General features: G+C 42.2%; 1 protein-coding gene across 1 annotated transcript in view; it reads right to left on the bottom strand.

The window, feature by feature from the left end:
* Positions 1–17,046, bottom strand: part of LOC109882753 (extracellular sulfatase Sulf-1-like) — a 78,673-nt gene that overhangs the window by 31,892 nt on the left and 29,735 nt on the right. The window contains exons 6-8 of the mRNA XM_031796881.1: positions 9,497–9,672; positions 8,605–8,733; positions 6,579–6,635 (exon numbers count right to left, since the gene is read on the bottom strand). Coding sequence (XP_031652741.1) covers positions 6,579–6,635; positions 8,605–8,733; positions 9,497–9,672 — 362 coding nt within the window. The remainder of the gene's footprint in view (positions 1–6,578; positions 6,636–8,604; positions 8,734–9,496; positions 9,673–17,046) is intronic.

Below are 17,046 nucleotides of genomic sequence, written 5' to 3'. Positions count from 1 at the left end.
GGTACAGATTAGGATCAGGACAAGAGAGAGGTACAGATTAGGATCAGGACAAGAGAGAGGTACAGATCAGGACAGAGGTACAGATCCGGATTAGGACAAGAGTGGTACAGATTAGGACAGGACTGAGGTACACATTAGGATAGAGGTACAGGTCAGGGTTAGGACAGGACAAAGGTACAGGTCAGGGTTAGGACAGGGAGAGGTACAGATCAGGATTAGGACAGGACAGAGGTACAGGTCAGGGTTAGGACAGGACAGAGGTACAGATCAGGATTAGGACAGAGGTTCAGATCAGGATTAGGACAGAGGTACAGATCAGGGTTAGGACAGAGGTACAGATCAGGGTTAGGACAGGACAGAGGCCCAGATTAGGATTAGGACAGGACAGAGGCCCAGTGCTAGTCTGTTCTCTGTTAGCCCAGTGCTAGTCTGTTCTCTGTTAGCCCAGTGCTAGTCTGTTCTCTGTTAGCCCAGTGCTAGTCTGTTCTCTGTTAGCCCAGTGCTAGTCTGTTCTCTGTTAGCCCAGTGCTAGTCTGTTCTCTGTTAGCCCAGTGCTAGTCTGTTCTCTGTTAGCCCAGTGCTAGTCTGTTCTCTGTAAGCCCAGTGCTAGTCTGTTCTCTGTTAGCCCAGTGCTAGTCTGTTCTCTGTTAGCCCAGTGCTAGTCTGTTCTCTGTTAGCCCAGTGCTAGTCTGTTCTCTGTTAGCCCAGTGCTAGTCTGTTCTCTGTTAGCCCAGTGCTAGTCTGTTCTCTGTTAGCCCAGTGCTAGTCTGTTCTCTGTTAGCCCAGGATTAGTCTGTTCTCTGTTAGCCCAGGATTAGTCTGTTCTCTGTTAGCCCAGGCTTAGTCTGTTCTCTGTTAGCCCAGGCTTAGTCTGTTCTCTGTTAGCCCAGGCTTAGTCTGTTCTCTGTTAGCCCAGGGCTAGTCTGTTCTCTGTTAGCCCAGGGCTAGTCTGTTCTGTTAGCCCAGTGCTAGTCTGTTCTCTGTTAGCCCAGTGCTAGTCTGTTCTCTGTTAGCCCAGTGCTAGTCTGTTCTCTGTTAGCCCAGGCTTAGTCTGTTCTCTGTTAGCCCAGGCTTAGTCTGTTCTCTGTTAGCCCAGGCTTAGTCTGTTCTCTGTTAGCCCAGGCTTAGTCTGTTCTCTGTTAGCCCAGGCTTAGTCTGTTCTCTGTTAGCCCAGGATTAGTCTGTTCTCTGTTAGCCCAGGGCTAGTCTGTTCTCTGTTAGCCCAGGCTTAGTCTGTTCTCTGTTAGGCCAGGCTTAGTCTGTTCTCTGTTAGCCCAGGCTTAGTCTGTTGTCTGTTAGCCCAGGGCTAGTCTGTTCTGTTAGCCAAGGCTTAGTCTGTTCTCTGTTAGCCAAGGCTTAGTCTGTTCTCTGTTAGCCAAGGCTTAGTCTGTTCTCTGTTAGCCAAGGCTTAGTCTGTTCTCTGTTAGCCAAGGCTTAGTCTGTTCTCTGTTAGCCAAGGCTTAGTCTGTTCTCTGTTAGCCAAGGCTTAGTCTGTTCTCTGTTAGCCAAGGCTTAGTCTGTTCTCTGTTAGCCAAGGCTTAGTCTGTTCTCTGTTAGCCAAGGCTTAGTCTGTTCTCTGTTAGCCAAGGCTTAGTCTGTTCTCTGTTAGCCAAGGCTTAGTCTGTTCTCTGTTAGCCAAGGCTTAGTCTGTTCTCTGTTAGCCCAGGGCTAGTCTGTTTTAAAAAAAAGTGTTTATTTCTAAATTTCACCTTTTAACAGCTTGGCTAGTTGAGTACAGATTAGGACAGGACAGAGGTACAGATCAGGATTAGGACAGGACAGAGGTACAGGACAGGGGGAGGGAAAGGTCAGGATTAGGACAGGACAAAGGTACAGGTCAGGGTTAGGACAGGACAAAGGTACAGGTCAGGGTTAGGACAGGGAGAGGTACAGGTCAGGGTTAGGACAGGACAGAGGTACAGGTCAGGGTTAGGACAGGACAGAGGTACAGATCAGGATTAGGACAGAGGTACAGATCAGGATTAGGACAGAGGTACAGATCAGGATTAGGACAGAGGTACAGATCAGGGTTAGGACAGGACAGAGGCCCAGATTAGGATTAGGACAGGACAGAGGCCCAGTGCTAGTCTGTTCTCTGTTAGCCCAGTGCTAGTCTGTTCTCTGTTAGCCCAGTGCTAGTCTGTTCTCTGTTAGCCCAGCGCTAGTCTGTTCTCTGTTAGCCCAGTGCTAGTCTGTTCTCTGTTAGCCCAGTGCTAGTCTGTTCTCTGTTAGCCCAGTGCTAGTCTGTTCTCTGTTAGCCCAGTGCTAGTCTGTTCTCTGTTAGCCCAGTGCTAGTCTGTTCTCTGTTAGCCCAGTGCTAGTCTGTTCTCTGTTAGCCCAGTGCTAGTCTGTTCTCTGTTAGCCCAGGCTTAGTCTGTTCTCTGTTAGCCCAGGCTTAGTCTGTTCTCTGTTAGCCCAGGCTTAGTCTGTTCTCTGTTAGCCCAGGCTTAGTCTGTTCTCTGTTAGCCCAAGGCTTAGTCTGTTCTCTGTTAGCCCAAGGCTTAGTCTGTTCTCTGTTAGCCCAGGCTTATTCTGTTCTCTGTTAGCCCAGGGCTAGTCTGTTTAAAAAAAGTGTTTATTTCTAAATTTCACCTTTTAACAGCTTGGCTAGTTGAGAACAAGTTCTCATTTACAGCTGCGACCTGTTGCTGCTCTAGCCAACTGACATGTTGTTTGTTTCTGCATTTAACAAACCTATTATTGTTGCCTTGTCTAGACAATTTTTTGCTGAACCCAGAATTAGTCTGCTACCTAAAACATAAAGACGGAGTAAAATTGTTGTAGAACTTGGCTACAAAGCTGAAGCATTGCCAGTACATAAACAACGTCTGTTAACCTCTAACGCTACAATACAGAGCTACATCCATTAGTGAGTAACTTCTCTGTTAGCTCTATCTTGTCAGACAGGACAGCAGTCCCAAACATTCTCAAAGCCAAGGGGACAGGTTGTACTTTAGGGTCACGTTGTTGTTGTCATAGCGATTATGTCTGTGTGTCTGGAGAATGTAGTCAGTGTTGGCGGAGGCAGGAAGTTGGCAGGGGGTGGTTGGCAGGAAGTTGGCAGAACAGTTGGCTGTTGGTTGGCAGGGCCGTGTGGATCTGAGGGCTAGAGTGGTGCCAGTGTGCCAAAGCCAGGGGGGAGGTCAATGTGCTTGGCCCACGGTAGAGCTGGCTAGGGCTGGGTAGAGAGAAGAGCAGCGTGCACCCCAAATGGTACCCTATTCCCTATAGGTCCTGTCAAAACCACTACATAGGGAATAGGGTACCATTTGACTAGAGACACTACATAAGGAATAGGGTGCCATTTGAGTAGAGACACTACATAGGGAATAGGGTACCAGTTGACTAGAGACACTACATAGGGAATAGGGTACCATTTGAGTAGAGACACTACATAAGGAATAGGGTGCCAGTTGACTAGAGACACTACATAAGGAATAGGGTGCCAGTTGACTAGAGACACTACATAGGGAATAGGGTACTATTTGGGATGCACTCTAGAGCGAGGTAGAACTGGGATGGCTGGGATGTACTGGGAAGGGTTGCAATGGGCTGGGATGGGATGGGCTGGGCTGGGATGGGCTGGCTGGGATGAGCTGGCTTTGATGCCTGGGCTGGGCTGGGATGGGATGGGATGGGCTGGGCTGGCTGGGCTGGGATGGCCTGAGAAGGGTTGCAATGGAATGGGCTGGGCTGGGATGAGCTGGCTTTGATGCATGGGCTGGGCTGGGATGAGCTGGCTTTGATGCATGGGCTGGCTGGGATGGGCTGGGCTGGCTGGGCTGGGATGAGCTGGCTTTGATGCCTGGGCTGGGATGGGCTGGGATGGCCTGGGAAGGGTTGCAATGGGATGGGCTTGGCTGGGATGAGCTGGCTTTGATGAGCTGGCTTTGATATCTGGGCTGGTATGTGCTGGCTGGGATGAGCTGCCTTTGATGCCTGGGCTGGGATGGCCTGGCTGGGATGAGCTGGCTGGGCTGGGATGAGCTGGCTGGGCTGGGATGGCCTGGCTGGGATGAGTTGGCTGGGCTGGGATGGCTGTCCTGGGATTGGCTGACTGGGATGGGCTGGCTGGGATGCCTGGGCTGGCTGGGATGCCTGGGCTGGGCTGGCTGGAAAGCCTGGTCTGGGCTGGCTGGGATGTCTTGGCTGAGCTGGCAGGAAAGCCTGGTCTGGGCCGGCTGGAACGGGTGGGTCAGAGTCCGGGGATGGCTTTCTTGGCATCCAGAGACAGAACGTAGTGTTAGTGTAGATGGAGCTCAGACCGTAGGTAATGTGCTGGAGCTACAATTACAGCCAAGGACAGTTGCAAACAACACAACAGTTCTGAACATAGGAATACAGGGAGCTCCAAAAGTAGTGGGATAGTAACAATTCTGTTTGATTTGGCTCAGTACTCCAGCACTTTGGATTTCAAATGATACAATGACTATGAGTGTAGACTGTCAGCTATAATTTAAGAGTATTTTCATCCATATCGGGTGAACCATTTAGAAATTACAGCACTCTTTTTGTGCATAGGCCCTACATTTTAGCAAGTAAGAGGCATAAATATCATACCCCCCCAAAAGGCTCACCTCCCATGTTATTGTAATGGTGAGAGGTTAGCATGTCTTGGGGGTATGATATAAAATGCTAACCTCCCCTGTTATTGTAATGGTGAGAGGTTAGCATGTCTTGGAGGTATATAAAATCCTAACCTCCCCTGTTATTGTAATGGTGAGAGGTTAGCATGTCTTGGAGATATGATATAAAATGCTAACCTCCCCTGTTATTGTAATGGTGAGAGGTTAGCATGTCTTGGGGGTATGATATAAAATGCTAACCTCCCCTGTTATTGTAATGGTGAGAGGTTAGCATGTCTTGGGGGTATGACATTTTTGTGGCTAACTTTCTCACTCATCATTATTCACAATTCATTCAGGACTATCCATAATCATGGTAGCGTTGATATTTTTAATTTACAATAAAAGTGACTCCAAAATGACACAATCCTCTGTTTACCAATAATTTCCATTGGGCACAACATGTGAAACAACCAAAAACAAACTGCAAATGCATCCAACAAGTTTAAAAGTGTAAAAAGCTTAATGTAGTCATTGTGTGCTAGGAATATGGGACCAAATACTACACTGGTAAGGGAATTTGTCCCAATACTTTTGGTCCCCTAAAACGGGGGAACTATGTATAGGAAGTGATGTCATCTCTAAAAGGTTTACCTGATATGGATGAAAATACCCTCAAATTAAAGCTGACAGGCAGCACTTTAATGTCATCAATCCAAAGTACAGAAACAAAACTGTCACTGTCCCAATACTGTTGGAGCTCACTGCATTAAAGGATGTGAGATAGTCATTACTCAACAACTTGACCATTTTTAAAGCAGTTTCCTGGAACAGAACAGAGCAGCCAATGAGCTGAATGGGAGGCAGTTAACCGGAACAGAACAGCCAATGAGCTGAAGGGAATGGGAGGCAGTTTCCTGGAACAGAACAGAGCAGCCAATGAGCTGAATGGGAGGCAGTTAACCGGAACAGAACAGCCAATGAGCTAAAGGGAATGGGAGGCAGTTAACTGGAACTGAACAGAGCAGCCAATGAGCTGAATGGGAGGCAGTTTCCTGGAACAGAACAGAGTAGCCAATGAGCTGAATGGGAGGCAGTTTCCTGGAACAGAACAGAGCAGCCAATGAGCTGAATGGGAGGCAGTTAACCGGAACAGAACAGCCAATGAGCTGAAGGGAATGGGAGGCAGTTTCCTGGAACTGAACAGAGCAGCCAATGAGCTGAAGGGAATGGGAGGCAGTTAACTGGAACTGAACAGAGCAGCCAATGAGCTGAAGGGAATGGGAGGCAGTTTCCTGGAACTGAACAGAGCAGCCAATGAGCTGAAGGGAATGGGAGGCAGTTTCCTGGAACTGAACAGAACAGCCAATGAGCTGAAGGGAATGGGAGGCAGTTTCCTGGAACTGAACAGAACAACCAATGAGCTGAAGGGAATGGGAGGCAGTTTCCTGGAACTGAACAGAGCAGCCAATGAGCTGAAGGGAATGGGAGGCAGTTTCCTGGAACTGAACAGAGCAGCCAATGAGCTGAAGGGAATGGGAGGTGATAAGGGGAACAGGAGTGGATGACTGTGTGTGTGACGGTTACATCCCAAATGGCACCAGCCTCGCCAGTCTTCCAATGCAGGCACCACAGAGCAGAAAAGCAACAAAGTTTTTTTTTAAATGACAAACATCTGTCACTTTAAAGCTCTTAGTGTCAAACGCCTCCATGTGCGAACTTTCACGAAGCACCAGGCAGGCATTTATAGCTCCTAACGTCGACCAAATAATGCTAAAAATAGATATCCCCAACCGGCCTGTGTGTGTGTGTGTGTGTGCTTGTCTGAAGAGGACACTGTGAGTTTTGACAGTGTGAGGGCACGTGCTTGTGTATGAGTGCACCTCCGTGTGTGTGTGTGTGTGTGTGTGTGTGTGTGTGTGTGTGTGTGTGTGTGTGTGTGTGTGTGTGTGTGTGTGTGTGTGTGTGTGTGTGTGTGTGTGTGTGTGTGTGTGTGTGTGTGTGTCAGTTTACCCTCTCTCCACCAGGAATGTATCTCTCCAGACTGTGGGTTTCCGATTGCGTTTGAATCTGGAAAGACAGAATGCCTCTTTAGTTGATAGAATTCAAAGTGGGCCTGGCATTACACTTACCAATGGCTCCTTTCCAAATGGCGCCCTACGTAGTGTACTCCATTTGACCAGGACAAAATTGAGTTACCCATAGGATCCTGGTCAAAAGCAGTGCACTACGTAGGGAATAGGGTGCCATTTGGGACTCCAAACCATGAGCTACGTTGGTCTGCCAGAGCTATGATTATAAGATTCCTAAAGGTTTGCGGAGTCAAGATAAGGAACTGAAATGTGTTCAACATGAAACCCTGAATCATTGACTTGGTTTACAGGATCGATATCCCACAGATGTTTTGTTTTACTTTGCTCTGTCTCCCTATTTCCCATCGTGCTCTGGTTAAGTGTCAGTTTATAAAACATTCATATGGAGCCATTTGGGATGCACTTTTGCTCTGCGAATGTTTGATTTTGAGACGGGAAGCGTGTGCTTTATGTAATCGCTACATATTTTGGTGTGTTTTGTCATATGTGTATAAACACTGCAATGTTTAAAACGTCAGAATGACGTGATCTAAATGTATCCAATGTTTTGTGTGGAAAAGTTTTTTACTTGAAATAGAAAGATGCTTAATCTCAATGGCATTACCTGGTGTTCTAAATGTTGAGTGTTCTAAATGTTGGGTGTTCTAAATGTTGAGTGTTCTAAATGTTGAGTGTTCTAAATGTTGAGTTGAATTTTTAATGATTTTTCTCCCCAATTTCGTGGTATCCTATTGGTAGTTACAGTCTTGTTTCGTCACTGCAACTCCCGTACGGACTAGGGAGAGGCGAAGGTCGAGAGCCGTGAGTCCTCCGGAACAGAACCCAGCCAAGCCGTACTGCTTCTTGACACAATGCCCGCTTAACCCGGAAGCCAGACGCACCAATGTGTCGGAGGAAACACCGTACACCTGGCGACCGTGTCAGTGGGCATTGCGTCCGGCCCGCCACAGGAGTCTCTAAAGCCCGATGGGACAAGAACATCCCTGCCGGCCAAACCCTCCCCTAACCCAGACGACGTTGGGCCAATTGTACGCCTCCCCATGGGTCTCCCGGTCGCGGCCGGCTGCGACAGAGCCTGGACTCAAACCAGGATCTCTAGTGGCACAGCTAGCACTGTGATGCAGTGCCTTAGACCACTGCACCACTCGGGAGGCCTGAGTAGAATATATATTTCAAAATTATATGCCACCCTTCATACCTGTTGTTGTATATGACCCCATTCCTACCTGTTGTATAAGAACCCCATTCCTACCTGTTGTATAAGAACCCCATTCCTACCTGTTGTATAAGAACCCCATTCCTACCTGTTGTTTAAGAACTCCATTCCTACCTGTTGTATATGAACCCCATTCCTACCTGTTGTATAAGAACCCCATTCCTACCTGTTGTATAAGAACCCCATTCCTACCTGTTGTATAAGAACCCCATTCCTACCTGTTGTATGTGAACCCCATTCCTACCTGTTGTATAAGAACCCCATTCCTACCTGTTGTTTAAGAACCCCATTCCTACCTGTTGTATATGAACCCCATTCCTACCTGTTGTTGTATATGAACCCCATTCCTACCTGTTGTATATGAACCCCATTCCTACCTGTTGTTGTATATGAACCCCATTCCTACCTGTTGTTGTATATGAACCCCATTCCTACCTGTTGTTGTATATGAACCCCATTCCTACCTGTTGTTGTATATGAACCCCATTCCTACCTGTTGTATATGAACCCCATTCCTACCTGTTGTATATGAACCCCATTCCTACCTGTTGTATATGAACCCCATTCCTACCTGTTGTATAAGAACCCCATTCCTACCTGTTGTATATGAACCCCATTCCTACCTGTTGTATAAGAACCCCATTCCTACCTGTTGTATATGAACCCCATTCCTACCTGTTGTTGTATATGAACCCCATTCCTACCTGTTGTATATGAACCCCATTCCTACCTGTTTCCAGTCTTCTCCTGTTCCAGTAGTTTGAGGATGGACTTCCCGTCCATGTCTGGAGGTGTGTCCAGCCCAGCCATGTGCAGTATGGTGGGGGCCAGATCAATGTTCAACACCAGCTGAGGGACACTAGGGAGGAACAGTACAACAACGTCATTAAGACCAACAGACACAACCAATGCTTGGCACTCAGCATTAGGAGATGGATTGAGGGGGGCTAACTCCCTGCAACAGACTAGCGCCTGGTCCACGGGGTGTACTTGTACATCAAGCGACCTCACGCTACTGAAATACAGAAACAGGAAATACAGAAACAGGAAATGCAGAAACAGGAGATGCAGAAACAGGAAATGCAGAAACAGGAAATGCAGAAACAGGAAATACAGAAACAGGAAATGCAGAAACAGGAAATACAGAAACAGGAGATGCAGAAACAGGAAATACAGAAACAGGAAATACAGAAACAGGAAATACAGAAACAGGAGATGCAGAAACAGGAGATGCAGAAACAGGAGATGCAGAAACAGGAGATGCAGAAACAGGAAATACAGAAACAGGAGATGCAGAAACAGGAGATGCAGAAACAGGAGATGCAGAAACAGGAGATGCAGAAACAGGAAATGCAGAAACAGGAAATGCAGAAACAGGAAATACAGAAACAGGAAATGCAGAAACAGGAGATGCAGAAACAGGAAATGCAGAAACAGGAAATGCAGAAACAGGAAATACAGAAACAGGAAATACAGAAACAGGAAATACAGAAACAGGAGATGCAGAAACAGGAAATACAGAAACAGGAGATGCAGCAACAGGAAATACAGAAACAGGAAATACAGAAACAGGAAATACAGAAACAGGCTCCTACCCTGTGGCTTGGACAAGGCTTACTTACACGGCTCCAGGTTCGACGTTGGGCCCGCGGAGGAAGAAGGGCACTCTGATGTCAAAGTCGTAGGGCATGGACTTCCCCTTGACCAGCCCAAACTGGCCAATGTGGTAGCCGTGGTCAGCCGTGTAGATTATGTAGGTGTTGTCCAGTTCCCCACTCTCTACCAACATCTCATATACCTGGGGTGGGAGAGAAAGAGAGAGAGACAGAGCGGGAGAGAGAGACAGAGAGAGAGACAGAGAGGGAGACAGAGCGGGAGAGAGACAGAGAGAGAGACAGAGCGGGAGAGAGAGACAGAGAGAGAGACAGAGCGGGAGAGAGAGACAGAGAGAGAGAGACAGAGCGGGAGAGAGAGACAGAGAGAGAGACAGAGCAGGAGAGAGAGACAGAGAGAGAGACAGAGAGGGAGACAGAGCGGGAGAGAGAGACAGAGAGAGAGACAGAGAGGGAGACAGAGCGGGAGAGAGACAGAGCGGGAGAGAGAGACAGAGAGAGAGACAGAGCGGGAGAGAGAGACAGAGCGGGAGAGAGACAGAGAGAGAGACAGAGAGGGAGAGAGAGACAGAGAGAGAGACAGAGCGGGAGAGAGAAAGAGAGAGAGACAGAGCGGGAGAGAGAGACAGAGCAGGAGAGAGACAGAGAGAGAGACAGAGAGGGAGAGAGGGAGAAGGCATCAATCTAGCAGTAAAAAACATCTACTATATATTCAGGCAAGCGGCAAAAGAAGCACAATTGAAATTGATATTAAAACAAAACACAAAAGACCTCATCTGAACTGGTTTGTTGCAGATTGTAAAATTATAAGGAAAAAACTGTCCAACCCAAATAATGGTGAATTATGCCTTCATTACTGTGAGACTTGTTACGGTAGGGGATTTTGCTATAGGACCGTTAAGGTACCCCCGTCGAGAGTGATACAAGTCGTCTCACTCAAGTTCTTATGTCACCCGGCTAACTGGTGACTCACAGGCTAACTGGTGACTCACAGGCTAACTGGTGACTCACAGGCTAACTGGTGACTCACAGGCTAACTGGTGACTCACAGGCTAACTGGTGACTCACAGGCTAACTGGTGACTCACAGGTTAACTGGTGACTCACAGGTTAACTGGTGACTCACAGGCTAACTGGTGACTCACAGGCTAACTGGTGACTCACAGGCTAACTGGTGACTCACAGGTTAACTGGTGACTCACAGGCTAACTGGTGACTCACAGGCTAACTGGTGACTCACAGGCTAACTGGTGACTCACAGGCTAACTGGTGACTCACAGGCTAACTGGTGACTCACAGGCTAACTGGTGACTCACAGGTCCGCCAGACTGACCTGGTTATGTATCCTGCCCTTTAATTCAGAGATTAGCCTTGTGTGGTGCTGTTAGGCTGGTTTCAGGATCTTAGATAATATCAATCAGACTTAGAGTACCTCTTGTTTCAGGATCTTAGATACTATCAATCAGACTTAGAGTACCTCTTGTTTCAGGATCTTAGATACTATCAATCAGACTTAGAGTACCTCTTGTTTCTGGATACTAGATACTATCAATCAGACTTAGAGTACCTCTTGCTTCGCTTTCCCTTTCCCTTTGTATGCTCTTATATCTAGACTCACACAAGTTATACCTTAGTTACGATTTATAGTGTCCGTCGACTAATACTACTTGAGTATTAATATAGAGGATACCTGTTACAATAAAATGATTATTCTGTCCAAACCGTTCTATTGTCTTTAGTGTAGAAACTAGACTTGTTCCCCTAGATTGGAAGTGTCAGAGGCGTTCTCTCCTCAATGGTTTTGGGTCTAGTTTCAACTTTTTATTCAATGTTTACAAGTCACACAGTTGGACACGTTATTACAGTTTCTTCTTTGTCCTTAATCTATAACATCATCAAAACACTTAATACTATTAATTACCTTATATATGTATTACAACAAGTGGTTAATTACCTTATATATGTATTACAACAAGCGGTTAATTACCTTATATATGTATTACAACAAGTGGTTAATTACCTTATATATGTATTACAACAAGCGGTTAATTACCTTATATATGTATTACAACAAGTGGTTAATTACCTTATATATGTATTACAACAAGCAGTTAATTACCTTATATATGTATTACAACAAGTGGTTAATTACCTTATATATGTATTACAACAAGCGGTTAATTACCTTATATATGTATTACAACAAGTGGTTAATTACCTTATATATGTATTACAACAAGTGGTTAATTACCTTATATATGTATTACAACAAGCGGTTAATTACCTTATATATGTATTACAACAAGTGGTTAATTACCTTATATATGTATTACAACAAGCAGTTAATTACCTTATATATGTATTACAACAAGTGGTTAATTACCTTATATATGTATTACAACAAGTGGTTAATTACCTTATATATGTATTACAACAAGTGGTTAATTACCTTATATATGTATTACAACAAGCAGTTAATTACCTTATATATGTATTACAACAAGCAGTTAATTACCTTATATATGTATTACAACAAGTGGTTAATTACCTTATATATGTATTACAACAAGTGGTTAATTACCTTATATATGTATTACAACAAGCAGTTAATTACCTTATATATGTATTACAACAAGTGGTTAATTACCTTATATATGTATTACAACAAGTGGTTAATTACCTTATATATGTATTACAACAAGCAGTTAATTACCTTATATATGTATTACAACAAGCAGTTAATTACCTTATATATGTATTACAACAAGTGGTTAATTACCTTATATATGTATTACAACAAGTGGTTAATTACCTTATATATGTATTACAACAAGTGGTTAATTACCTTATATATGTATTACAACAAGCAGTTAATTACCTTATATATGTATTACAACAAGCGGTTAATTACCTTATATATGTATTACAACAAGTGGTTAATTACCTTATATATGTATTACAACAAGTGGTTAATTACCTTATATATGTATTACAACAAGTGGTTAATTACCTTATATATGTATTACAACAAGTGGTTAATTACCTTATATATGTATTACAACAAGTGGTTAATTACCTTATATATGTATTACAACAAGCAGTTAATTACCTTATATATGTATTACAACAAGCAGTTAATTACCTTATATATGTATTACAACAAGCGGTTAATTACCTTATACATGTATTACAACAAGTGGTTAATTACCTTATATATGTATTACAACAAGTGGTTAATTACCTTATACATGTATTACAACAAGTGGTTAATTACCTTATATATGTATTACAACAAGTGGTTAATTACCTTATATATGTATTACAACAAGCGGTTAATTACCTTATATATGTACTACAACAAGTGGTTAATTACCTTATATATGTATTACAACAAGCAGTTAATTACCTTATATATGTATTACAACAAGCAGTTAATTACCTTATATATGTATTACAACAAGCGGTTAATTACCTTATATATGTATTACAACAAGCAGTTAATTACCTTATATATGTATTACAACAAGCAGTTAATTACCTTATATATGTATTACAACAGGCGGTTAATTACCTTATATATGTATTACAACAAGTGGTTAATTACCTTATATATGTATTACAACAAGCGGTTAATTACCTTATATATGTATTACAACAAGTGGTTAATTACCTTATATATGTATTACAACAAGTGGTTAATTACCTTATATATGTATTACAACAAGTGGTTAATTACCTTATACATGTATTACAACAAGCAGTTAATTACCTTATATATGTATTACAACAAGTGGTTAATTACCTTATATATGTATTACAACAAGTGGTTAATTACCTTATATATGTATTACAACAAGCAGTTAATTACCTTATATATGTATTACAACAAGCAGTTAATTACCTTATATATGTATTACAACAAGCAGTTAATTACCTTATACATGTATTACAACAAGTGGTTAATTACCTTATATATGTATTACAACAAGTGGTTAATTACCTTATACATGTATTACAACAAGTGGTTAATTACCTTATATATGTATTACAACAAGTGGTTAATTACCTTATATATGTATTACAACAAGCAGTTAATTACCTTATATATGTACTACAACAAGTGGTTAATTACCTTATATATGTATTACAACAAGCAGTTAATTACCTTATATATGTATTACAACAAGCAGTTAATTACCTTATATATGTATTACAACAAGCGGTTAATTACCTTATATATGTATTACAACAAGCAGTTAATTACCTTATATATGTATTACAACAAGCAGTTAATTACCTTATATATGTATTACAACAGGCGGTTAATTACCTTATATATGTATTACAACAAGTGGTTAATTACCTTATATATGTATTACAACAAGCAGTTAATTACCTTATATATGTATTACAACAAGTGGTTAATTACCTTATATATGTATTACAACAAGTGGTTAATTACCTTATATATGTATTACAACAAGTGGTTAATTACCTTATATATGTATTACAACAAGTGGTTAATTACCTTATATATGTATTACAACAAGTGGTTAATTACCTTATATATGTATTACAACAAGTGGTTAATTACCTTATATATGTATTACAACAAGCGGTTAATTACCTTATATATGTACTACAACAAGTGGTTAATTACCTTATATATGTATTACAACAAGTGGTTAATTACCTTATATATGTATTACAACAAGCGGTTAATTACCTTATATATGTATTACAACAAGCGGTTAATTACCTTATATATGTACTACAACAAGTGGTTAATTACCTTATATATGTATTACAACAAGTGGTTAATTACCTTATATATGTATTACAACAAGTGGTTAATTACCTTATATATGTATTACAACAAGCGGTTAATTACCTTATATATGTATTACAACAAGTGGTTAATTACCTTATATATGTATTACAACAAGCGGTTAATTACCTTATATATGTATTACAACAAGCGGTTAATTACCTTCTATATGTATTACAACAAGTGGTTAATTACCTTATATATGTATTACAACAAGCGGTTAATTACCTTATATATGTATTACAACAAGCGGTTAATTACCTTATATATGTATTACAACAAGTGGTTAATTACCTTATATATGTATTACAACAAGTGGTTAATTACCTTATATATGTATTACAACAAGTGGTTAATTACCTTATATATGTATTACAACAAGTGGTTAATTACCTTATATATGTACTACAACAAGTGGTTAATTACCTTATATATGTACTACAACAAGCGGTTAATTACCTTATATATGTATACAACAAGCTGTTAATTACCTTATATATGTATTACAACAAGCAATTAATTACCTTATATATGTATTACAACAAGTGGTTAATTACCTTATATATGTATTACAACAAGCGGTTAATTACCTTATATATGTATTACAACAAGTGGTTAATTACCTTATATATGTACTACAACAAGTGGTTAATTACCTTATATATGTATTACAACAAGCGGTTAATTACCTTATATATGTATTACAACAAGTGGTTAATTACCTTATATATGTATTACAACAAGTGGTTAATTACCTTATATATGTATTACAACAAGTGGTTAATTACCTTATATATGTATTACAACAAGTGGTTAATTACCTTATATATGTATTACAACAAGTGGTTAATTACCTTAGAGCAGGTTGACCTGGTTGGTCCCCAAAGAGTATGTTCTTCCACTCACAATTTCTCCAGAGGCTTCACTACTTCACTCAGTATCTGTTTCTCCTACTAGAAGTTTGTACTATGATTTACTGATTAGTGAAGAGAACGGTTCGAGACAAAACCCCCTTATAACACCACTGTTGCTATTCACCCACCTCGGTTAGGAGGTGGATTTATTCAGCACGAGGAGTGTGGAGGGTAATTTGTCTCAGTATGTCTCGAAATCAGAAATCAGAAGTCAAGAGATACAATTGTTCTAGAGTATGAAAGTCAGATATTACCTATTAGGTTGATGATAGTTGAAGTATCACGAGCTGTCTGTCGGTGATAAGTCAAGTAGCACTATCATGCCCTCTTAAGGAAGGCACTCTCCTTATATGCTCTTTTCAGGACCAGGTCGGCTTTAGCGCTGAGTCATATTCTAACCTTGTGGGTCGAGCTATTTCTGTAAAGGGTTAGTTTGACATGTTACAGTGAAACATTACTAATGACAGATGCATCCTCTATCCCCAATTCTCGCATCAGTTTAACCCATTCAAATTCTACTGCTAGTCTAGCTCTTCCTCGTTCTGTCGATGGCCCGCTCTCTCCCCCTTCTGGGGGCGGTGCCCGAATGCAAGGCATCTCCTCAGGCCAGCTCTCTCCCCCTTCTGGGGGCGGTGCCCGAATGCAAGGCATCTCTTCGGGCCCGCTCTCTCCCCCTTCTGGGGGCGGTGCCCGAATGCAAGGCATCTCCTCAGGCCAGCTCTCTCCCCCTTCTGGGGGCGGTGCCCGAATGCAAGGCATCTCCTCAGGCCAGCTCTCTCCCCCTTCTGGGGGCGGTGCCCGAATGCAAGGCATCTCCTCAGGCCAGCTCTCTCCCCCTTCTGGGGGCGGTGCCCGAATGCAAGGCATCTCCTCAGGCGAGCTCTCCGGCCCTCACTCAAGATGTGGAGCCGGTGGTGATGGTGTGTGCTGATCCAGTGAAGGAGGTGTCATCAGAGCTCTTTTTTGTGCTACCGCATCAGACTTTAAAACTCTATAAACTCAGAACCAAAAAAATCACAGTACAACAGCAAGCAGCTGACACTAATTGAGTCCATAAACACAAAAACTTCTGGCAAAATTGGATAAAACGTAAAAAATGTAAAAAAGAGGAAATAGCAATACAAAATGGTGACATATGGACAACCCATTTTAAAACGCTCTACAACACCATTCAAATTGACACAAACGCAGAACAACGCCAAATTCATGAGAAGTTGAATGGATTAGAAAAAGCTATAAAGGACCATCAAAATCCATTGGACTTCCCAATTACTGACCAGGAGCTCTATAAGAAACTAAACTATTACTGACCAGGAGCTCAATAAGAAACTTCAGGCCCTCAGATTTAAAAAAGCATGCGGACCTGATGGCATCCTAAATGAGATGCTCAAACTCACTAGTGCAAAATTTCAATTGGCTATATTAAAACGGTTTAATTAATTTGATCCTGAGTGTAGGTTATTTCCCTGACATCTGGAATCAAGGACTCATAACCCCAATCTTTAAGAACAGAGACATATTGGACCCTAACAATGTGTGTACAGTAACCTTGGTACCTGTAACCTGTAGTATTATAAATGTAAGAGTTCTAAATAAGCACAATGGCTTGAGTAAAAGCCAAATTGGATTCATACCAACACATCGCATGACTGATCATATTTGCACCCTACACACCCTGATAGATAAACAGATAAACAGAGAGAGAGAGAGAGACAGAGAGAGGTAGAGGTAGAGGTAGAGGTAGAGGTAGAGGTAGAGGTAGAGGTAGAGGTAGAGGTAGAGGTAGAGGTAGAGACAGAGGACAGAGGTAGAGACAGA

Source organism: Oncorhynchus kisutch, linkage group LG18, assembly GCF_002021735.2.
Source record: "Oncorhynchus kisutch isolate 150728-3 linkage group LG18, Okis_V2, whole genome shotgun sequence".
Taxonomy (NCBI): Eukaryota; Metazoa; Chordata; class Actinopteri; order Salmoniformes; family Salmonidae; genus Oncorhynchus; species Oncorhynchus kisutch.
This window is presented reverse-complemented; position numbering and strand designations above follow the sequence as displayed.